This window comes from Canis aureus, chromosome 21 (assembly GCF_053574225.1).
Source record: "Canis aureus isolate CA01 chromosome 21, VMU_Caureus_v.1.0, whole genome shotgun sequence".
Taxonomy (NCBI): Eukaryota; Metazoa; Chordata; class Mammalia; order Carnivora; family Canidae; genus Canis; species Canis aureus.
Window position 1 is genome coordinate 6,550,234 of NC_135631.1, and position 23,783 is coordinate 6,574,016.

General features: G+C 41.5%; 1 protein-coding gene and 1 long non-coding RNA gene across 24 annotated transcripts in view; one reads left to right on the forward strand and one right to left on the reverse strand.

Annotated features, from left to right (window-relative positions):
• Window positions 1–23,783, forward strand: part of PPP6R3 (protein phosphatase 6 regulatory subunit 3) — a 148,450-nt gene that overhangs the window by 101,880 nt on the left and 22,787 nt on the right. For 9 of the 23 annotated variants that reach the window (XR_013359821.1, XR_013359822.1, XR_013359820.1 and 6 more), the window contains 7 exons: window positions 951–1,015; window positions 3,711–3,826; window positions 5,914–5,999; window positions 12,611–12,697; window positions 17,371–17,468; window positions 19,077–19,131; window positions 20,450–20,580. Coding sequence is in view for 12 of the 23 variants with exons in the window: in XM_077862682.1 (XP_077718808.1) it covers window positions 951–1,015; window positions 3,711–3,826; window positions 5,914–5,999; window positions 12,611–12,697; window positions 17,371–17,468; window positions 19,077–19,131; window positions 20,450–20,580 (638 nt within the window). In the remaining 11 variants the exon portion in view is untranslated. The remainder of the gene's footprint in view (window positions 1–950; window positions 1,016–3,710; window positions 3,827–5,913; window positions 6,000–12,610; window positions 12,698–17,370; window positions 17,469–19,076; window positions 19,132–20,449; window positions 20,581–23,783) is intronic. The other 14 variants (XR_013359824.1, XM_077862689.1, XM_077862690.1 and 11 more) reach the window with 5 other exon arrangements.
• Window positions 21,473–23,783, reverse strand: part of LOC144292434 (uncharacterized) — a 28,311-nt gene continuing 26,000 nt past the window's right edge. Inside the window, exon 5 of the long non-coding RNA XR_013359833.1 lies at window positions 21,473–22,104. This is a non-coding gene — a long non-coding RNA (uncharacterized LOC144292434). The remainder of the gene's footprint in view (window positions 22,105–23,783) is intronic.

Here is a 23,783-nt window from a genome sequence, read left to right on the forward strand (position 1 = left end):
ACGCTGTTGGCCAGTGATTCTATAAGTCACATCCTGGAAGAAGTCTAAGCGGCCTCCTTATTTGGTAAAAACAATTGAGTTGAAGATTTAGAAATTTTTTGGAGATTAAAAGACCTATAAGAATTTAGAGAGTGCAGAAAGTGTTTGAACAGCTGTTTGGCGTACCAGTTTTAATTTGTGGGCTGAACTCAGGACAGAATGGTAGCAGAAGTGGGCTCCGTGCAGCGTTGTGAGGACCTCTTCTGTGAGTCTGTTTCCTTTCGTTAAATAGGTGATTTCATTAAGGCAGTCTTCACATTTCTTTTTGCTCTCAAATTCTGTGGTTGTATCAGATTGCCTAGCTCACGGTGGGTTACTGCCAAACCTGGGAGGTGGGAGAGGCTAGCCCTCTGGAGTAACAAAAGGGAAAGACCACCGACGCTGGGTAAAGCTAGCAGCATACGTGCCGAAGCATAGATAGCCCGTGGCGCCCATGTGCAGTCGGAACGCAGTAACCATAGTCACTCCCTGTGCAGGAGCAAGTGTTGCTCATGTTTCAAAAGTACAAGTATTGCTGCGGATTCTGTGCTGCATTTTTGCAGGGCATAACCTTCTTTATTCCTTTTAAATTTGGGTCAGGCTCTATTTCCGAGCTCAGTTTTCATGGCTAATAAAACATGGCTTTGCTTTAGGTCAGCTACTCGCCGGAAGCCGTACATGAAATGTTTGTTGCTTCCCAGTTGCTACACTGTTGAAGGTGTGGATCCAGTCTTGAATCCCTGTAGTGTTCTGATGGCCTTGAGTAAATATATTATCATGTTGCATATGATATAGCCAATAATTCACAACTAGTTTTAGCTTGCTGGGTAATACATATCACTGTTCTATTTGAATTGAGTTCTGTTTCACTTTAAATTTTTGACAGTTGGACATTTATATACATGTTAACTGGAATATTCCTTTTTATTCAGCTTTTTCAAAAATGTCAGCTAATAGAACGGATACTTGATGCCTGGGAAATGAATGAGAAGAAACAGTAAGTACACTGTTTTCCCATAGAAATTCAGTGTGATTTTTAATTTGAAGAAAATATCTGCCTTACCTTAGAGAACAGTGAAAATAATGATGTGATACAGGCCACTCTACGGTTATAAATAGTTCTCTCGGGACTTCCGGATTATTTATCATAGCAGATCTTTTTCTAACAATTTTTAGACTGCCTGGTCTTTCTACCTCTCTTGAGGGGGGACCCAGGGGCTGGCTGCTTTTGAAACTTCCTGGTCCTATTTGAATAACTGTTTTTCTGGCAGGAGTGCGAAGTCTAAAGAAAAAAGTCATAAAGTCAAGTCCTCCCTGACGATGCTTTAACTTAGCAGGTTTGTCCCTTTTACCCCCCGGACTCACTGGAAAGAGTCCCTTTGTGCATGGGAGGAGAATGTCGGGGGAATTGCCTAGTGTTTTTTGTTTAGAAAATTTCCATTAGCTGATTGACAAGATTACTTGGAGTATTGACACATGTAAGCAGCTTTGCCTATAGATTTTTTTTTCTTTCTTGTGCCTGTGAGGCTTTTATGCCATCCCATAGATTCTGAGGTAGATAGGGTATGTTTGGGAGACACTCTCGGGCCACGCTTCTTGCATTTGTTTTCTAAGTCAGGTTTGTTGAGGTATAATCCTCAATAAATTGAAAGTTCATCCTTTTTTGGTGTACATTTCTAGGAACTCTGATGAATGCATGCAGTTGTGTAAGCACTTCGGTCAGGCACGGCTTATTTCCATCAGCCTAAAAAGCCATCCATGTGCCTTTATAAGTGAACCTATGCCAGGGCTTTTCTTGCTCTGTGTATCTGTTCCAATTCCTCTTGTGGCCTCTAGGAGAGACCTAGGAACTAAAGGGATGTGTCAGTTTTATTTTGTAAGGTTTGTTTTAAAAGTGCTCCCAAGCACTGGTAGGGCTCTAATGACTCTGTGGTAAACCTGATTGAATTTGAATGTAGCAGGGGGCTCATCTCAGTAGACTTCAGGTACATTCTTTCAAATGGATCTCCTTTGGGGGTGCTGTGTGTGGCTAGGTCGACATCTCTGGTTATGTGTTTGATCCTTTGTTAGCCCCATGTGCTCTATTTCCCCCTGAGCTGCATCTTCTGGAGGTTCAACTATTAATAGTGCCCCGATTTGGGGGTTCCTGACCAGAGTTTTTCTAATGTTTCCTTGCCCCAGGAGCCTAAAGAACATCGATAGCCTTGGGGCAAAACACTGGCAGGTGGGCATTTGTTTTTACTTGGGCGCTTGTGGGAGCATGGTACAGTAGTAACTGACTGAGAAGGTGCATGAGAGGAAGGTGCATGAGAAGGTGCATGAGAGGTCTTGGGATCTTATTGTGAAACCAGAAGAGCCTCTTGGCAACTCATTTGAGATCAGCTCAGTGCCTCTGACCCTTAGCTGTCCTGACCTTCTATGATGATTAGCAGATATTCTTCCCCCCACCCCCCACAGGCAAGCCTTCAAGCGTAGTATGGGTTGTTGTTTTTTAGCAGCTCCTGAAAGGTTCTCCCTTTAAACAAAAATCTGTTCAGTTTGTTGCCTCCTATCTGCAAGCAAAAGTCTGTTGTTTCATAGAATTTAAAGCCCTGGCACTTTATAAATAGGCAGAGAAATCACAGCAGTGTGAAAAGTTTATCTAAATGGGCAGATTTGGGGGGCGCCAGGGTGGCACAGTTGGTGGAACATTCAACTCATAGTTTCGCTCAGGTTGTGATCTCGGGGTGGTGGGATCAAGCTCCACATTGGGCTCTGCGGTCAGTGAAGAGTCTGCTTGAGATTCTCTCCCTCTCCCGTGGCCCTCCCAGTCTCATAAGTAAGTAAGTAAGTAATTAAATAAATAAGTAAATAAATAAGTCTATCTTAAAAAAATAAATGGATGGATTTGAGATGCCTGTGTGGCTCAGTCAGTTAAGCCTCCAACTCTTGATTTCAGCCAGGTCATGATCTCAGGGTCATAGGATCAAGTGCTTCATGCTGGGCGTGGAGCCTGTTTAAGATTCTCTCTCTCCCTCTCCCCTCCCCCTCTATCCCCAAATAGGTAGGTAAGTAGGTAGATTTAGTGAAGATGGGTCCTGGGTGGGAAGGGTATACCCTAAGTGGGGGGAAGGGATAGGGACTCATTGATGTACATGTGAGTACTTGGCCCCCAAGTGCAGTGCGGGCCAAATACCAACTGACTACCTCATATTGGCCAAATCTCAAAATCAGCCACTATTTTAACTTGAGAAATGCCACTGGTAGGCAATTATGTTGTTAATTGAACTGATGTGATGAAGATTTGATGTCTTTTAGCACAATTCTCACCTTAATGTTCCTACAGTCTTTTTAAAGTCTGAAAAATAGTTTCACGGAAAGAAACTATACGAAGGAAAGTCACAGAAACTTAGGCATCAGTGAATGGGCTTCTTTTCTAATCTTTTTTAAAGTAACTTGTAATTGAAGATCACTGATTGGTTTGTGTATAGAATAAACCTTGCCCATTGTGACCACCATGTGGTCCTTGAGCAGAGCATTTCTGCCACCCCCACCCCTGCCTGACCTTGTGACTCTGGCACCTCCTTTTCTGTCCATTCTCATCTTTAGGGCCTCAGATTTTAGAACGATTATTCCAGCTCACTGTACTTACCAAGTTGCTTCATCACTCTATCCGATCAGGAGTCTGAGTATTTTGTCCTTTCCCCCATCAGGGCTGAGGGAGGCAGACGGCATGGCTACATGGGACACCTGACAAGGATAGCTAACTGTATTGTGCACAGCACTGATAAGGGCCCCAACAGTGTGTTAGTCCAGCAGCTTATCAAAGGTAAGTGGTTTATGAAAATTTAATTATGTTTTTGTTGGATTAGAGAAAGGATTTAAGGGTAAATGGAAATGTTCATGGCATTTTTTTAAATAGCAGTCTACGGAGTTTTCTGTATACTTGGCAAATTATCTGGAAATTTGAATGAAGTTCTCGAGAATATGTTTGAGCAGTGTCATTCTTTGCTGTATGTCTGTAGTCCTTTTAGTAGGTATTGGCAGGCTCGGCCAAGTTAACTTCTCTCTCTCTCTTTCTTCTCTCTTCTCTCTTCTTTCTCAGTCAGAGCCTGCTCAGTACACTGCTCTGGTGTGCATGAGGTCCCCATAAGCTGACAGTTGAGTCACTTGAGCTATGATCACACTTGCTTTTTATTTTCTTCTGAAAGAAAGCCCCCGCATTGCCTGTGGATTGAGTTCCTTTAGCTGGGATACTGAAACATTTATCCACATGTTTGACATCTCTCTCTTACTAAGATGAGGGAAAATGGACCTTAAAGGATGCTTTCTATACCAGTATTTAAATGTAATCAGTCCAAGGTTGCTGGGAAGTAAATGCAGATGCCTTTTACTAGTGCCCAGGCTGTGAGTCTGTCTCCTCTAAAACAAGAGCCCTAAGATCTCTGTGGACTCTGGGGATTGGACCAGTCCTGTGACTTACTGTGAGTGTGAAAATCTTTAACCTCTGCGGTACCAAATTCGTCCAGATTCAACTTGCTAAAACTGGATGTTGTTTCCCGGTCTATCCTTCTATTTGTCTTTAAAGAATATCTGTGTGTTTGAGAGGTTAACCTGTCGAGCACATACTGAAAGAGTTGCTCCAAGTGAGGGAGCAATTGGGGCTTGCCCTCCCTTAATTTTGCTTCTTGAAAGAGGTACAAGCCAGACCATCACAGTTGATGCTCTTACCAAGGAGAAATGGCCATGTGCGTGATACGTTCTTTAGATTAGGCTTTGTTTTACAGAAACTGCTTACCAGGTAATGGGGGAGGTACACATACGCATGTGTGTTGAAACCACTTGTCAGAGGATAACTCTAGGAAGGCCTCTAAGATTATAGCCAGGGTTTCTTTTTCTCAGAAGCATTTGCCTTTTCTTTTCCTTTCTTTTCCTTCCTTTCCTTTTCCTTTTCCTTTTCCTTTTCCTTTTCCTTTTCCTTTTCCTTCTCCTTCTCCTTCTCCTTCTCCTTCTCCTTCTCCTTCTCTCCTCTCCTCTCCTCTCCTCTCTCCTTTTTTCTTTTCTTTTCTTTTCTTTTCTTTTCTTTTCTTTTCTTTTTTCTTTTCTTTTCTTTTCTTTTCTTTTCTTTTCTTTTCTTTTCTTTTCTTTTCTGTTTCTCTATAGAGGAACCTGGGTGGCTCATTCAGTTAAGTGTATGCCTTTCTGCTCTGGTCATGATTTCAGGGTCCTGGATTGAGCCCTGCATTGGGCTCCCTGCTCAGCAAGGAGTGTACTTCTCCCTCTGTCTCTCCTCCTTGCTTGTGCTCGCTCACTCACTCTGTCTCTGTCTCTCTCTTGCTCTCTCAAATAAAATATTTTAAAATAAATAAAATTTCTCTAGAAGGTAAAATTTCACTATTGCCTATGTATCTAGAGGCTGGCCAGTGGGCACAGACATCTAGGAAACAGCAGACTGGGTTCCATGGAGCATTCACTGGCTAGATGCCAGTCACGGTATCTGATGAGTGTATAGGAGCTTGCATTGGTAGCATTTCCTAAACTTGAATGATCATGGAAGAAGAAGGCTTTTCCTCCTACCTTAAAGACCTGCTAACTCCTCAGAAGTTTGTTAGAAACACATTTTCCAGGTTTAGTTTTTACCAAAAGATTTTTAAAAGCTTGTTAAATTCACAGAGCTGCTTAGCACCCTTGGCATCAAGCATGAGCCATTTTGGGGGTGTTTCTAGTTCCTGAAATTCCTGGGCCTCTTGCTGCAAGGCTTTATAACTCTGTTTCTCTAAGAGTCAGGTGCTCAGATGATGGGACATGTTTGCCTTTGATGGACCGATTGGGTGGCACTCTCTTATATGTCCTGTTTATGTGTCTGTGTGCAGGTCACTAGAGTGACAATGCCTTTTTTTCTTTCTCCCTCTGCAGACCTTCCAGACACAATCAGGGAGCGATGGGAGGCGTTCTGCGCAAGCTCCTTGGGAGAAACTAACAAGAGGAACACGGTAGATCTAGTAGGTTTTACCAGGTCACATTTCTGTGACCCCAGTGCTCTCAGCCTTTGCCTGCTTATTCAGAAAAAGATGCAAGATCTTTCGTTTACCTTGGTAATTTGGGGCCAAGGATAAGTTCATGTTTCTTTACCTGGAAGAGAGGTCAGTGTTCACCCTATTCTTGATTACTTGTCTAGTCAGCTTCTAATTCCTGCCTGGGTTGAATCAGAGGGTACAGAGAGGCCACTGTCTCTACATTCCCGCCTCCACAGTGCCCTGTTCCCTAAGCACCTCAACAAAACCACTGCTAACCTACTCTGTTGGCTTTGTTGCTTTATGCCTCAGATAAGCCTGGTTGGTTAGAATCCTCAGGACACCTTTGGATGTTTCCTAACTTTACTGAGTTGAGTTTACCTTCATTTTAAATTGTTCCCAGGGTGAGGGCGTGGGGTGGGATTTTGTAGGTGACTTTGAAACCCCACCTTTAACAGATAAGTGCGTCAGCAGATTAGCCAGGGAATAATGGCATTGATAATATTTTTTAAAATTATATTGGACTTTGGAATGTATTCTTTGTTTTTTTAATGCATTAGGATTTAAGGTAAGTATTGCTTTTGCTTTTGCTTTTAAAGATAGGGAAAAGCATTTCTTTCATAAGCACATGCCAGCTGATAATTGAGGTGGTGGCCTTAACTCTACATGGCAATAGATGTGTCAGGCATTTAATTCTATGATTGAAATTCAGCAGCTACAGTCTGAATTTCTAATACACATTAATGCCTTGCTTGTTAGGCAGTCAGGTATGTGGCAGCCATATCAGTTCAGAGCAGAATTTAGAAACCGAAACACTGTAATAGCTACAGAGCAGTCCCTAGGTCTTCCTGTGTCACACCCCCAGCGGGGCTGTTGCCTCCTACTTGGTAGATTGTCTAACACATTTGGTTATCTTTTTCTAGACTCTTCACAGATTGGTTGGGTAATGGCTTGTTAAGGATAGATATAATGATAGAATCAGTAAGAGTTGGAAGAATTATGAAGTTAAGAGGTGACTATAAGGGAAGTTGTGTGAAGCCATTTAATTCAAAATAGATCTGATGGCCCTTGGTGTCTCAGTGCATCATAGCCCAGCAGAGAAACTGGCATCCACATTGACAGCCTTGAGTCATCAAGGAAGAGTTAATTTTTGATGAACATATTATCCACAGCAGGTTGCTTTTTTCCCCAATCAAATTGGTTAAAATTCTGGATAATCGGGATTTTATTGTAAGGTGAAATTGCTCTCTTCTACTGTTAAATTGAACCATTTTAATTAAGAAGCCACATTTTGATTCTTTGCTAAGGATACAGGCAATGTAGTCTCCTTAAAGGGATTTTTGTCTTATTTCTTATTTATAAGGGAATATTTAGGAATATTAATTCTGATTTTGTTTGGGGAACTTCTTTAAAACTTGTACCTTCAAAGAATTGACTTCAGAGGTAGACTTCAAAAATGTCCAGTTAAACTTGTTATCAGGAGTTTCAAAAATGTCTTTATCCTTGGTAATTCAAACTGATTTCTCTTGTGAGCAGTTCTGTATAAAGAGAGACTTCGTTGCAATTCATATAACAGCTACTTTTCATGATGCTATCAGTAATCTGGTCCATAACTGTGTGTAGTTGTTATGTTTAGCTACATGATAGATTATGGACATGCAGTGCAGAATTAATGTGCAGCAGCCCTTTGAGTCTAGATCTAGATTTTTATACCTGTGTTGAAAATTATCCTGGGCCAACCTACCACAAATGGCTGCTTAGTTCTCTTTGCTAAAAGTTGTCAGACTTGTAGAGCCTGTGTTGAGTTAGCCCCACTCTGTAATTTTGTTGTCTGTGGGACTTTCGGGTTGATGTCTTAAGACCTGTTCAGTTCCTTGATCCCACTTGTCTAGTACTTATACCACCTTCTTTAAGTTTTAAGGCCTCCCAGGAGGGAATTTTACTCTGTGTAGTATTTTTAGGGGTACATAGGTTCTGGGTTTTTGAGGATGTTCACATATCCTAGGCCGTGAGGGAAAGTTTCCCTGCAGCCTCCAGGCTTTCCATTTTTGGGCCCAGAATATGTCAGGTTATATCCTAGGGGGTTGGGTACCATGTTCCAGTGAATATTATTATAAACACAACTTGGTAAATGTAGTGAGTCCTGCCCTTGTGAAAACTCACAGAAAGGGTGTTCACCCATATAACGTAGCACAAAATCTAAGTAAAAGCGTTTCAGACATTTTCATTCTTAAAATTGACAGTTGAGTAATAGATTGCTTAGTTCCTGTTCCCTCCCTAAATAGATATAGATTAGACCCCCTGTCTTGATGCCTTAACTTACTAGTTGTTTTTATGATGGCTCAGACACCTCTCTTGGAGTCATTTCCAGTATATTCATAGGACTTGAGTCAACCTTGGGGCAGCCCGGGTGGCTCAGCGGTTTAGCACCACCTTCCGCCCGGGGAGTGATCCTGGAGACCCATGTCGGGTTCCCTGCATGGAGCCTGCTTCTCCCTCTGCCTGTGTCTCTGCCCCCCACCCCCCCACCCCGTGTCTCTCTTGAATAAATAAATAAATTCTAAAAAAAAAAAAAGGACTTGAGTCAACCTGTAATTCAGCACCATATACTTGGGCTGATGCTTTGTCATATGGCCCTGGCCTCTTCTTATGTTCTAGCCATGGCAAGGATTCGTTTATAAATTCATTGAACACTACTGGCTGTGGGCCAGAGGTCTTGCACACTTATGTCGGGAAAGCTATGCCAGTCCCAAGCTCTTAACACTTCTGGGGCAGCTTTTTAATTACCCTCTGTCTGAGGTCTTTGAAGTACTTTAATCTGTTGACCTCATCACACCCAAGTATTATATATACAGTAGACTCATAGATTGCTTATGTTTTTAATTTGGGAGTTTTATTATATTTATTATTATTATTTTAAAGGTTTTATTTATTCACGCGCGAGAGAGAGGCAGAGACACAGGCAGAGGGAGAAGCAGGCATCATGCAGGGAGCCTGACATGGGACTCGATCCCAGGTCTCCAAGATCACGCCCTGGGCTGAAGGTGGCACTAAACCGCTGAGCCACTGGGCTGCCCTGGGAGTTTAATTATAGATGAAATTAGGTGTATTACTTACATCTAGAGACCTCTCTGTGGGTGTGTTGGTAAAAATTGGTGAAGATTTAGACAGTTTATCTAGGTAACATAGGAGATGTCTTGGTATTGACTTTGGAAGGCAGAGTTTGCTTTGTTGTCTCCCTTCCTCTCCATGGGGGAGAATGTGTTTTCTAAAGTACTGGTGCTTCTTTCGCATCACTGATGAGATTGTGTAGAATGATACACATATTGCAGTTGTGGATTGCCTACATATCCCACAGGTTGGGGTGGAACCTCCCAGAGTTTATGTTCTAGGTAGCTCTGGTCATGGAGGTGCCTGGGGCCCACAGCAGGACCCCACTATAGCCAGGAGGAAGAATCTGTGACTTCCTCGTTTCACTTAGGTTAACTTCAGTCATGCTTATGATCTTCTTAGCAATCCACTCAGCCAAGATGAAGAAAGCACTCTTATTTTTCCTGTAATTACAGTTTATAAAACTTAAATTTTATTATGAAAGAAGGGAACATCTCAAAAGTATCAAGAATATACTTAGAACACATCTGGCTTGGTCACAGTGTTCTTATATACTTGTTACTTTTTTGAAAATTATTATTGTATTCTCATTCAGTGATTTGTTGGTATTCATTAATTCAATAAATGTTTGAGTGGCTACTGTGTGCCATGCATTGAAGCTGTTACAGTAAACTTGATTGGCAAAAATCCCTGCCTCGGTGGAAATGGATAAACAAATGGATGGATAAACTCCAGGAGAGGGAGCCAGGATTAGTTTTGGGTAGATGTGCAATTTAAGATTATGTAGTCTAGGAAAACCTCATTGAGAAGGAAATATTTGTGTAGAGGCTTGCAGGAAGTGGCAGGGAAAGAGCTAGCTAGTAAGAAACTGGCATATTGTCCAGAGGGAGAGAACGGGATGTAAGGTCCTAGGGGCTCTGCAGGCCAGATCTCATACTGCTTTTAATCCACACAGGAGCTTTGGGTTGTAACCTTAGTAAGATGAAAAGCCATTAGGTACTGAATTAAGAAAGGATATAATTTATAATTTGATGGACATTTTAAAGGATTATTATGGCTGCTAGATTCAGATTAGACTGTAGAGGGAGTGAGAGGTCTCAGCAAGGAGACTGGTTGGCTGCCAAGAACAAGTGTTAATCTAGATGAGATGATGGTGGCTTGCACTGGAGAGAGATGACCAGAGTGATGAGAAGCGATAGGCTTTTAGGCTGTGTTTTGACAGTGGAGTGAGTAGATTTGGGTGGAACAGAAGAAACTAGATGGCCAAGATTTTAGCTGAGGAAGGAAAAAACAAGTGACATCTGAGATGAAGATGCCTCAGAAAGAGTGTGTTTGGAAAAAATAAAAAAATAAAAAAATAAAAAAAAATAAAAAAAATAAAAATAAAAATAAAAGAAAGAGTGTGTTTGGAAGTTTAGGTCAGGGACGCTGGTGGCTGCATCTGTGTGGTGAACTCAGTGGCATTCTAGTTAGCAAGTCCCTCTCCCCACAGGGGTGTGGTGGATCCAATCATCTTTATAGCCTGTTTTTTTAGTAATGATTTCAGGCCAGGTATGGTGTGGGTAGAATCAGAATCACCATATATTTCAATACATAAATGCAAAAGTGTATATGTACTGTGTTATTACTAACTTTCTAAAACTTCCTTTTTGGAGAAAAAATTATTTTAACCTCTCAGAATTGCTTTGAGAATACAAATTATGGAGACTATGTGAAAAGGGGTCACAGTGTCTGACATATAGTAGTTGCTCAACAAAAACTAGTTTTTTACCTTTCATTAATGAACTGATTTATAGCAAAGAGTAAAACTATATGAATGAGGAAACATTGTATCCTTTTTGAACTTGGACAAGACATGCTGAGAGTATCCAAATCTTTTTGTTGTTGTTGTTCTCTGTTGTTTAGTTGACCTAGTTTGCTCTTTGAGTTGTCTTGTGGTTCTGTACCCTACCATGGGGTTGCACTCCTAAAACATATACTGGCTTAGTATGATTCTTATACTAACTTGCCCTCCAAGTAGCCCGGAGTTCCTTTAAATCCACTGCAGTAGAATGGCATAACCTGTTCTTGATTGCAGTTCTCCTGTAAGGTGCCAGATGCCATGACCAAGCAGTATCTGCCTCCTCCCTTCTGCATTCTGGCAGGGCTCTCCTGGAATGTCTACATCTGCACATCTTTCCCCACTAATTCGCTAAACCAGTGACTGACCCAAGCAGGTTCCCTTCATTGGTCACAAATTCTGCCTTTGACTTCATCAGGCCAGTTCCCGAATCACAGTGTGAATGCTATATTCATCCTCAGAGAAGAGGGAGAGGGAATTAATTGGAAATACTGGATTAGTCACTTGGCATGGTATCTTTACCAAAGATGGTCAAAGGAAAAAGAGATTGATTTTATTCCAGCAGTGATGTATTCAGAATTTCATCAGCCATACCACACACAGACCTATTTGGATTCTATTATGGGTTTCTTGAACCAGTGTTGGAACCTCATAAAGCAAACCAGGCCAGTTTCTGTAGCTCCAGGCTCTTAGGCACAGACAGCTTCAAGGGTTGGCAGGTGCCAGCCGCTCATGTCTTCCCATGGTGACAGTGCTCTCTGCCAGTCACACTTCTGTAAGAGTAAAGGGTGAATAACTCAAAGTACAGTATTAGTTACTCTTAGAAGTACAGTTGCTTGTTTTAGAATTTTGCAGACTGTTGATATTTTTACTTGCTGTATAGCAGTGGCCGTTGCTTGTGCTCTGCTTAGTCACTTACATGTCTTTATTTTTAATAATATATTTCCCCAATACTATGTGTCATTTATGAATTAATTAAAAATCACTTACTGTATATTAGTGAGCAGTTCATGTTTGTGTTCTTGTTTAATTACTGTGAGTTGGTTGTAAGTCTTGAGGGCAGGGGGTAATTTTAAGGGACAGAAGATTTGGGGGTCTTCTTCTGAGCAGGGTACTGCTGGCTCACAGTCACTAAGCACTAAATAGTGCTTTATGGACAATGTTTTTCTTAGAGTGGACAGGCAATGCAAGAAGTTAAACTGAAATGCTGTATTTAAACCTGACCTTCCTTGTGACTCACTAGTAACCCCTAGGGATTGCAATTTCACCCCTCAAGCTGGGCACTTACAAGTTACCTGATATTTTATCTGAGTCGTTCTTCTACCTTCCCTTAGTAAACATTAATAATTGGAGATGATCGTTAAAATCACATAAATGGAGTAACTAACCTCTTACCTGTTTTCTGGTGGAATCAGTAATGAGACAGATAACACAGATGGGCAACAAAAAAGGATAGGTAACTGACCATCTGATTGAGTGAAGTGGGCCTTTGAATTATTTGGGTGGATTTTACAACTTAACTGTTATTTATTTTTGTTCTTGCCGTTGTTACACATTGAGAAAACTAATGTGATTTTTCCATTAAAATGCTGATACAAATGTCCAAAACTTTTCTGTTAAATAGTTTTTTACATTTTTATGCATATAGGTTACAACCTGCCATATTCATTCATCCAGTGATGATGAAATTGACTTTAAAGAAACGGGTTTCTCACAGGATTCTTCTTTGCAGCAAGTGAGTCATGCCTAAAGCTTTGCTTTTTGTTTTTATTTTAAATGCTTAGTCTAGTTGCCATCTATGACTCCGCATCGGAGGCAGATTATGCACTAGGATGTGATTTGGGGTTACTTATTAGTTAGTCAAAAGCATTTAAAATAGGAAGTGTTGGGTATGTGAGAGGAAGGTTTGTATTGATATTTCCAGGAAATGTTTTGTATCTGATAACAACAATGCTAAGTCGGGTAAATTTTCAGATTTGAAAGAACTGAATGGTTTTGCAAGTGTCTCAGACATGCTCATTATGCAGACCTGTGCGTAGTTGTGTTGTTGCTTAATGGGAATAATGCTTTTAACATCGGTAAAAGTAACTTTCAAAAAAATCTCTAAACAAAATGGCTTATATGTTTCTGATATCTGAGGTCTTTTATAGTGACTCCTAAATTAAGTTTTAGTTGAAGTAATTCACTGCCACCCTACCCTCCTGCCCCACCTTCATCTCCATTTATCAGTTGCTTATACTCTGTGGGGGAGAAAACAGGATATAAAAATACATGTACTGATTTATCTGTCACTCAGTGGTGGTTCTTGGAGAGGCAGGCGACCGCTGATCTCACTGGCTTGTCTAGGTATCAGAATTGGAAGCTAACAGTAGAAGCTGCTCTTTCAAGTTACCAGCTCTTCATATGGAGAAATCCTCCTCAGTCAGGACCAGGTCTGGCATGGCAGTTGTTTTGGTGTGGCAGTATGATTGATGTAGTTCCCTTCCCACCTGGCACTGAATGTTTGCTTGGCTGCTTTTTCTCTCATTCTTTAAGCCATATCTTTTACCAGGGCCAGGGCCAGGGTGAAGCTGCTGACGACTGCTGACCCTGACTTTTGGCTTCCAGATAGGCTACTCTGGTAAAAGCTGAGTCAAACAGCTGCTTGGTTTCGGTACACAGTCAGTTTAACATTCACATTTTCAGGGCAGGTCTGAGGTGGTTTTTCAGCACTTCGCTGGCTTCTCCATTGATTTTCGACACTGCTGCCCTTCAGAAGCCAACCTTTCAGGGTTTGGCAGAGAGCAACTGGCCTGTAGGGGCGGTTGTGGAGCAGCAGGACCTTCGTGTAGAGCACAGCAGCCCCTTACTGCCACCTTCTTGCCTTGGCTTGCTGTTGGGCAGCACTAGCCATTCAGGGCGCCCACCTGGCTCACTGTGAACCCTCATATCTACAGGCACTTCTTTCTGGATCCAGAGTTCTCTGGGTTTAGCCCAGGAAGCACTTTCTCCCCCACAGAAGCACCTGGAAAGTATTGAAAGAGTCCACTCTGCCTGGCATGAACTCCAGTACCACACACTCTCCACCCCTGAGATGAAGCTCATTGGTATAAAATGTAAATTATCAAGGTGATTCTGAACCTGTTGAAATAGCTCTAAGAAAATAATTTACCTATTTGTAAATAAGCTAATAACCTTGAAACTTTAGGCAGCTGATTTAACCTAAGAGTGGTTACATTTAGTTATCTGGAGAGTGGGTTCCCTTCTCATAATCTGATTCCATGGTTGTTTTGGGGAGAAGTTTTTCTGACAATTTTTGGGGTTGACTAACTGCTGGCATGCACAGGATCAGCCCCTATCACACAACTGCCATACCAGCAGAGTCCTCAGTGGGCTGCTGCCCTGTGGCTTTCATCTGCATCCTAGGACTCTTTGAAGTAGGAAAAAGCATTCCTTTTTGCTGAACAAGCCTCTAGTAAACCTTTCTTTGCGTGTTAAACTATAAATCAGCCATGGAGCCATGGATCATTATGCAAATAAAAAATAGGTTTCCAAACCCTTTCTTTTTAAAGTTGGAAAGACAAGGTTAGGTTAACTTAAGAATTTTATACTGAGTTCCATTGTAATTAGAATATTAGCTTATCCATTTCAGTTTCTCATTCACATTTGCAGTTAGGTCTCATTTGGTAGAGTTCTGAGTGTAGAAACAGGGCAGACCATTTAACAAGGTCACCTGACCATGTCACTGGTGGGGCCATACTTGGCTCAGGGAATGCTTCATAGCTTTTGTCTTCTGTCCCTTCTGGTTTCCTCACCTCCAGCGTTTGACTCTTCCTTCTGATTCTGAAAGAAGTGTGGAAGCTGAGGAGGTCTTCCTCTTGCTGGGTCTGGAGAATGAGGGTTGACTTGTAGAGACAGGCTCTAGAGGTCTGATTGGCAGCCTCCCACTCCCCCATCCAAGCAGGCCTGTTCACAGGCAGTCACGTGAGATGGGGCATACCAGGACTTTTGTGGCTCAAGTGGAGCCTCCAAAGAGATTTGCTTAATAAAATGGTAGGCTCACTTTTCATTGACTGTCTTTGGCCAGGATGATAGTTTTGGGAAGTGTGGGTTTTGGGTTTTTTTTCCTTAATAATTAAGTTTTTAATAATTACACAGCCATATGGTACTTTCCAGACTTGGATTTCTCCCTGTCCAGAGTACTTCTTCTATAGCTTTAAATACAGTATAGTAACAGTCTTTACATATGTGGCTTTAGGAAGCTCTGATAGCTTTATTAGCAAAAACTGTATTTGAAACCTGAAATTCTTTGCTAGCTTATATCTTCCTAGAAGCTGTAATTGTCTTAGAAGTAATGAGGACTGTAGTTTGTTGGTTTTCTTTTCCCTCTAAGTTACTTGGGTCTATCAGCTATATATCTCCGTAAGTAGATAGATAGATAGGGAGACAGATGATATAAGTATGTGTGTACATATGTATGTGTATTTGTACATATGTATGTGTGTTCATGTATATACATATATAATTAGTATTTGTATGCTCTTTATGAAGCATTTAAATAAACACTTTTGGGAACATTCCTTTCCTTTTGTTCCCAAAAAGATTCATATAGAAACACCAGAGTCACAAAAAAATTAAAGGGGAAAAAAAGAATCAAACAAAACAACTGGGGAGGGACCTTTACCTTTGTGTGACCAAATTTCTATTCTAGAAATAAACTCAGAGCCCAGCTTATGCCATTGCTCAGAAGAATGATTTCATTACTGTGTCTTTGAAGGTGGCACACATCCCATTTTACCTTACAGAAGATAAAGATGCAATTCAGAGGAATTGGTTTCTTCCTTGTTGGTTTTTACGAATATGAGTGTTACATGTCATATTTTTCATCCATATGTTCAAGACTCAGCCACACCTTGCAGAACTTGTTCCTGACCTTCTCCGTTCACCCATACTCCCATGGTTCAGCCGTGGTATTCCTTGTGAGGCTGGCCCCCTGCCCCCGTGTTCATATAGTATCACCTCTGCAGGCAAGAAAAAGGATGGCATGGAAGTGTGCGAGTGAGCAGAGGGGTGGTGGGTCTCTAGAGTTAGAAAAAAGTGAGGTTTTAGGTTCTCGGTAAACTAGATACCACTTTTTCAGACCAGAAGAGATGCCTTCCAAAGCCAAATATAAGGTTTATTTTTTAATCATCTTTAACTTGGATTATCCATGCCATAATTCCCTGCCATAAGAATGAGTAATCAGGAATTAACAGTAGAGGCATTTTTGCAGCAGATGTCTGCAGGGTGGAATCTGTGGGCTCTGCTCAAAAAGAGAACCAAAGAGGGTTCAGTTTCAATCAGTTATAGCTGCCTCCATACCAGCAAGTGGCCTCAGGGGTGATGCCTTTATTCAATTCAGCCACCAGTTACTGCCCATGCTCTTGTCTGGGGTTCACCTGCAGGAAAGAGCTTTCTCAGCTATCCAGAGCTCTGTCCACAAGACAGCACACACATTGGTATTTATTTGCCTCATTTATTGTTTGGGGTAGAATGAGGAGTGGTGGCACTTGCTTATCTTCATTGTCCTTCACTCCTGACTGATAACGTAGAACGCATTTGTGCATTTCTCTTGCTCTGCTGGGCCTGCTTGTTGTTTTAAATCAGAGTATCAACATTTCTGTGAAGTCCATTTTAACATTCCCCCATTTCTCACCAAGAAAACCCAAGTGAGCCTGGTGCTCTCTAGAAATGGTGTAGGAAACAGAACAGGCTCCTCTATGGATCTTACAGTTGTAAGCTTTTCAGAGTGTTGTTGGATCAGTGTGAAAAGTTTGTCCTGTCTCTCTAAGGTAGGTAGGATAGAAGCTACTTTCATACTTTTCCCAACTTCTGAGACTGAAGTCTTTCTTTTTTTTTTTTCTTTTTTAAGAAAAGTGTCCCTAACATTGTGTCATAGGATGGTGAATGTGGTTATTAGTTGTTTTTCCTCTGGTGCAATGTTACTGTAGTGGATTGGGGGTGGGAGATACAGAGGGAGGCCGGGTGGTCACCACTTACTGGATCTTAGGTTAAGGTTGGTTGTGTCCAGAGGTGATTGATACATCTTATAATTTCAGACTGTCACATGTCACTTGATCGCCTCTTTGAACAAGTCTTAACCGAGACCTCTCTAAAGATAATTCACAATAGAGGACAGAGTGGTCACTTAACATTTCTTATAGTGAGTGACATGTGCATTGGAATGACTTGTGGGCTAAATTCCAAAATTTCCTTTTTTGGGCAAATGGTGTCTGAAATTATTTGATTTTTTTTTCTTAGAAAAACACACCAACTTTTTAAGCCCTAAGGCTCTATAAATAAGATGGTTTCTGGAACACAAATGGGCAAATAATATGTAGAGTGTCATTAGAATCATTATATCACTGTCACTGGTCCTGGGGTTGCCAGGCCTTTTCTGATTATCAGATGCAACAAATGACGTCCAATTTTATTGACCAGTTTGGCTTCAACGATGAGAAGTTTGCAGATCAAGATGACATTGGCAAGTGAGTATCTTTTCCTGTTCCCCTCTCATGCACTCCTGCTTTTTGTGAGACATGTGGGTTCTGGGGACTCTTCCACATTCATGTGTTAAGAGGAGCCTGCCCTCCAAGGTGTCCTTGTAGTTCCGGCCTATTGGGCACTGAAGCACCCGGAAGACAAGTAAGGATGAGAGGGTCACTCCCACAAGAGGGGCTGCCTCTGGTGTGGCTTCTCTCCCAGGGGTCTGTTATTGTTTAGATCGAGCTTCTCTTAGAAACCCTGCCCCTTGCAGTTGTAGTGTTACCTGGAGTAACGAGTCCCTGCTGTATAGTTAGTGGGTTGGAGCAGGCATGGTTCCTTTACATCAGCAGCTGGTATTCTTTTGTGACAGGAGCAGCTCACCGTGTGTGCCTTATCTGGCTGACTCACCATAAGGTCGAGCTGGGTATTTTGGAAGACAGACCACTCATTCTGCTAGGCGGGGGAAGAGGAGCACAGAAATGGGAATTATTGGTACTGTACCAGATTAATGAATAGGTGATCTACAGAAATGAAAACAAATGGTATAGCATCTGGCCTCAGGAAAGGAGAGGAGTTTATAAATAAAGTATTTACAAGGAGGGTATTCTACATCACTGAGAACAGAGTTGAGTGTTAGATGGCTCTAATACTCCCCAGCCACTGCCTGGTGATGCCCGTCAATACCTGACATCTCTGTGGCTCCTTACTGTATTAGGTCCTTGTGGCTTAACAACAGTCAGTGGAGCTGTCTTCTACCTCAAGTTGTGGTTTCTAGCATGTGAGAAGTTGGAGATTTTGAGCACACTCTTAGTTGTACCATGCAATATGCTGTTAGCGCCATGGATGGAGGCTTCACTGTAAACAGAGCAAGAGTTATAGGCTATCAGCTGCCCTAAGAATCAACTCATATGATCCAAAAAGAGCAAGGACTGTCCACATGGTGTTTGTGTCTGTGTCCCAGAGGTGCTCTTACCAGAGCCCGTAGGCTCCCCACTGGCATCTCTACACACACCCCCATCCCCACTGTCAGTAAGTGTTACTAGTTAGGAATCCATCGCTTTAGAATTTATATTGTGTGGTTGGTGTAATGATTGATTAGAATAGATCTTGTAAGAATTATACTGACTCAGAAAGTTACATTTCACAGTCTAGGAGCTTTCTTCCCCCTACTTTCTTCCTCATTATGCCTATTAGAGGATTTTTGAGGTGTCTCTTCTGTATATGAATTTGTCCATCCCTGGAGAAAGCTCAGTGTCTGACAACTCTTGGGTAATTTTTCATGTTTTGACTTGTTTCTTCTTTGCAAATAACGTATTTCTTGGCCAAGTAAATATGGCCCCAGGAACCATGGTTGTTACCGTGGGTGTTAAAAATCTTTTATAGGAAGGCTTCGAGGGAGGGTGTGTTTATTCTGTCTTAGGCCTTTCCACCCTGTATGAGTTCCTTAATACTAAGGGAGAAAGCATCATTTAATGCAAGCAGGTTTCTATTTTTATTTCACCTATGGAGATTTTAATGATGGTATGAATATTTTAACTTTGAAAAGTTACATAAATAGTGTTTATGTCAGTCTTTTGGTAATTATTCCTATACTTACATTTTGTTTATAGTGTTTCTTTCGATCGGGTATCAGACATCAACTTTACTCTGAATACAAATGAAAGTGTAAGTATCAATGTTTCATCTGGTGAGTGACAAGGTATGTGAAGGGTGGACGGGGGAAGCTAGGATCTGTCTGCATGCAGATGCCATGTGTGTCAGGACCCTCTGTGCTCCAGGAAACTTCATCTTAGTTTGGTGTTGCTTCACCCACTCACATGACCTTTATGCTCCCTGTGGATATGAGCTTGCAGCCATGGTTTTCTTAAGATGTAGCAGGGCTGACAAAACTGGGCTCATTTGTGATTGCAGTGTAGACATGTATCTTTAAAGACTGCAGTTCGAGTCTAGCCAGCCACCTTTACTTCAGCTGTCTGTCACCAGGAAAGAAACTTGGGTTAGATCAGGGCCAGCTTGTCATCCCCAGGCAGGGCTCAGATACCAAGTCAGTCCCATCAGCAGATGACATGGGATTAGTGTCATTTGAGTGGGCACAGTCTTGACTTTTATGTTGATTAACATGAGAGACCACTTGTTTATTTGCTGATGTGATAAGGTAGAAACTGATCAGACTGTTGATGCTCCTGACTGCTTAGCTGGACTGCCAGATATGGAGGAAATGGAGGTTGCTTTGCTATTGGGGCAGATCTGGGACTGCATTTCAGGTGCTGGGGCAAGGAAGCTCTTGGAAGTAACCCGGTGCTTTGTCAGATGAAAGGGAGTCCATGATGCCAGTGTAGGCTCCTACGTGCCTTTTATTTATTTATTTATTTATTTATTTATTTATTTATGAAAAGATCTTATTTATTTATTCATGAGAGACGCACACAGGGTGGGGGTGGGGGGTGGCGGGAGCAGACACAGGCAGAGGGCTCCATTCAAGGAGCTCGATGTGGGACTCGATCCCAGGTCTCCAGGATCACACCCTAGGCTGAAGGTGGCACTAAACCACTGAGGCACCCAAGCTGCCCCTACGTGCCTTTTAAATCCATTCTTTTTGGGGGAATTTTCTGTTGTCACACAAAGCTGACATTAGATGCTTTTACATTTTATTTTGGTGTATATGCTAGGCACTGTTTTTGAAAGGAAATGAAAGAGGGCACCTGGGTGGCTCAGTTGGTTAGGTGTCCAACTTGATTTTGGCTCAGGTCATGATCTCAGGGTCATGAGATTGAGCCTAGCACTGAGCTGTACGCTCAGCAGCAATTCTGCTTGAGATTCTCTCCTTTTCCCTCTGCCCCTCCCCTGGTTTGTCTGCATGCACGTGTTCCCTCTAAAATTAATAAATCTTTAAAAAAAAAAAAAGGAAATGAAGAATATGATTTATATTGGCAACTTTTGGATAAAATGTTTGTCTTGTTCTTTTTCTCTCGTTTTTATTTAGGGAAATATTGCCTTGTTTGAAGCATGTTGTAAGGAAAGAATACAGCAGTTTGATGATGGTGGCTCTGATGAGGAAGACATCTGGGAGGAAAAGCACATTGCCTTTACACCAGAATCCCAAAGACGATCCAGGTAAGAGTCTGTTACAGTAGCAGTAATATCCAGTGCATAAAGTAGATGATGGTTAGGAAACATACATTGTATCCTGTGCAGATGTATATGTGTGAATTAGAGACCAGTGCTTCTGTCACAGTCAGAAATGCCCGGGTTGGGGCACCTGGGTGGCTAAGTTATTAAAGCATCTGACTATAGATCTCGGCTCAGGTCTTGATCCCATGGTTGTGAGTTCAAGTTCCACATTGGGCTTTGCATTGGGCCCAGAGCTTACTTGAGAGAGAGAGAGAAATATGCCCTTATTAACTGTTGCGAGATGGTACTGGTACTCCTGTCTGTAGTGCGACAGGAGTGTGGACGAGTCAATGTGATGAACTTGAAAATACTGGAAGTGTTTAGACATAGTTCATAAAGCGTTGTGACACAGCCTCTTGTGAATGGGAGGCCTTGCTGAGAAATGTAGTATTAAGTACTCTGAATAGATGTTCCCTTACCAGAAACACCTGTTGCTGCTGAGTTACCTGTTGTTTCCTATGAAAGACAGAGTTTCCCCAAGAAAGGGCAAAGTTGTTTCTAAAAGTTTATCTAACTGGGGGAGACAGTTCTGTCCATGGGGATGCTTTGGGATCAATCCAGTTGGGTTTTTTCCTCTATAATTTGTTGAAGTTACTCTAACCCAAGAACCTAAATACATTTGCTTCAGTACACAAGGAGTTCTTGTTATCTGAGAATCCATTACCAGAATCTTCATAGTTGAGAGAACAGCAGCTGAACCTTCGTTTTTATTTCATTTGTTTTTAATAAGTAACGTTTCCACATAGCATACAATTCAGAGAAAACAAAATATACAGTGAAAGGTAAAGCTCCTCCCCCCCCCAAAAAAAGTAAAGCTCTCCTCCCCCCCCCAAAAAAGTAAAGCTTCCCTCCCACACCAATCTCTTACCCATTTTATTCCTTTTGCTGAACAGAGCATGCCAGCCTTTCTTGCCTGTTCTCTGCATGTACCAGCAGTTATGTTGGGTTTCTTAGAAAGGCTTGTTGTTTCAGGTTACAGAAGACCTCACTGTGACTCAAACTTGGAAAAGTATATTTGTCTCATGATCCACAGCTGTTTAAGGTCATTAAGCCTAGCTGCTTTTTTTTATGCCCACTTTTTCATCTTTTGCATATTGGCTTATTACTTTGTAACCACAAGGTAGCTAAAGCTCCAGAACCAGGAAGCAAGAGATAAATGTCTAAATGGCCTTTTGTTTGTTTGTTTTTAAGATAAAGCTCCAAACTTGTCACCATTTACTGTGAAATTTTGGTCCTAATGTTGAGTGAATTCACTAAATGGCCATTGCCTACTGCCATCTGTCCTCTAGGGGCAGACCATACTCACGCATTATTACAGCAGTGTGGTATGTCCCAATGGAGTACCATTTGTAGAGCATGTAGAGAAAGAAGTATGGCGATAAAGACAGTATCTGGAGGACGTGACAATTGATCCCCAGAGGGAACACAGGATGATGAGAAAAGGCAACTTTCTATTATTTAACGGCTCTGTTGAGGGATAATTGACATAGAGTAAACTATGTATTTGAATTATATAATGTGGTAAGTTTGAACATATGAATATATCTAAGAATACATCCATGAAACCATTATGTCAGTCAAGATTATGAACTTACCCATCACCTGCAAAAGTTTCCTCATGCTCTTTTATATTGCCTTTACCCAATCTGCTTTTTGTTCCTTTAGGATGATTTATGTTTTCTAAGGTTTTATATAAATCAGATTGTATATTATCTACTTAATGTTTCTTCCATCAACTTTGAGAGTCACTCATGTTGGGTGATGTATCAATAGTTCATTTGTTTTAATGTCTGTGCAGTGTTCTGTTGAAGGGATGTACTATTTACTGAATGGGTGCATTTGTTTATTCATTTGCCTGCTGATGGACATTTGGGTTTCTAGTTTGGGGCTTTGATATCACTAGAGAATAGACTGTGGTAAGTTATGGATGTATATCGTATACCCTAAAGCAACCACGCAGCAACAAAACAAGGAATTATAGTTAATAAGCCAACAAAAGAAGTTACATCATAAAAAATATCTAAAAGAGGGCAAAAAAAATAAAAGGCAGTTGGGACACTCAGAAAATTACTAGCAGTATGATAACATTAAACCCAGGCAGCCCCATTAGGTATTACTGAATGCTGTTAAATAAGTAACGTCAAAACCTGTTAAACTGAAGAGATTGTCAGATTGGATAAAAATTCTGGTCTAACATTAGCTGCCTATGAGAAATAATTTAAATATAGACACAAACGGGTTAAAAGAAGTCTACACATTATAAATAAAGCAGATTTCAGAGGAAAAGGGTAAAGAAAGGGTCATAACGAGGTCAGATCTTCAGGAAGACATAACAGTTCTAAGTCCGTGTGTACCTAATAACAGCTTCAAAATAACACAGCAAAAACTGAGTACACTGCAAGAGAAGTAGACAGATCCACAGTTCTAGTCCTGTGGTACAGCACTCCTGCTCTGGTCATTGATGATGGGCAGAAGTCAGAGGCACAGAGCACTGAATACTGTCAACTAATATGACCCTGTTGGACATTTGCAGAGCACTCGACCCAACAGTAGCAGGGACAGGCACTGTTTTCAAGTGTACCACATGACCTATTTATGCCAAGAGAGATCATATTTGGGCCATAAAGCCAGTCTCAGCAAATTCCAAAGGTTTCAAGTCCTACAAAGTATGTTCTCTGACCCCAGTGGAATTAAATTAGAAATCAGTAACAGAAAGGTCTCTAGAAAACCTCCAAATATGTGGAAGCTAAATAATAAGGGAGTTACAGAAGAAATCAAAGGGAGGGGGTATTTAAAGGATCATTTTTGTACTGTTTATATCTAAAAAGTAGAAACCTCTCAAACCAATAACTTTAGCTTCCAGCTTAAGAAACCAGCATGAGGGATCCCTGGGTGGCGCAGCGGTTTGGCGCCTGCCTTTGGCCCAGGGCGCGATCCTGGAGACCCGGGATCGAATCCCACGTCGGGCTCCCGGTGCATGGAGCCTGCTTCTCTCTCTGCCTATGTCTCTGCCCCTCTCTCTCTCTCTCTCTCTCTCTGACTATCATAAATAAACAAATAAATAAAAATTAAAAAAAAAAAAACCAGCATGAAGGGCAAACAGAAAAACAGTGGAGGAAATTGTTGCAAAAGCTGTTCTTTGGGAC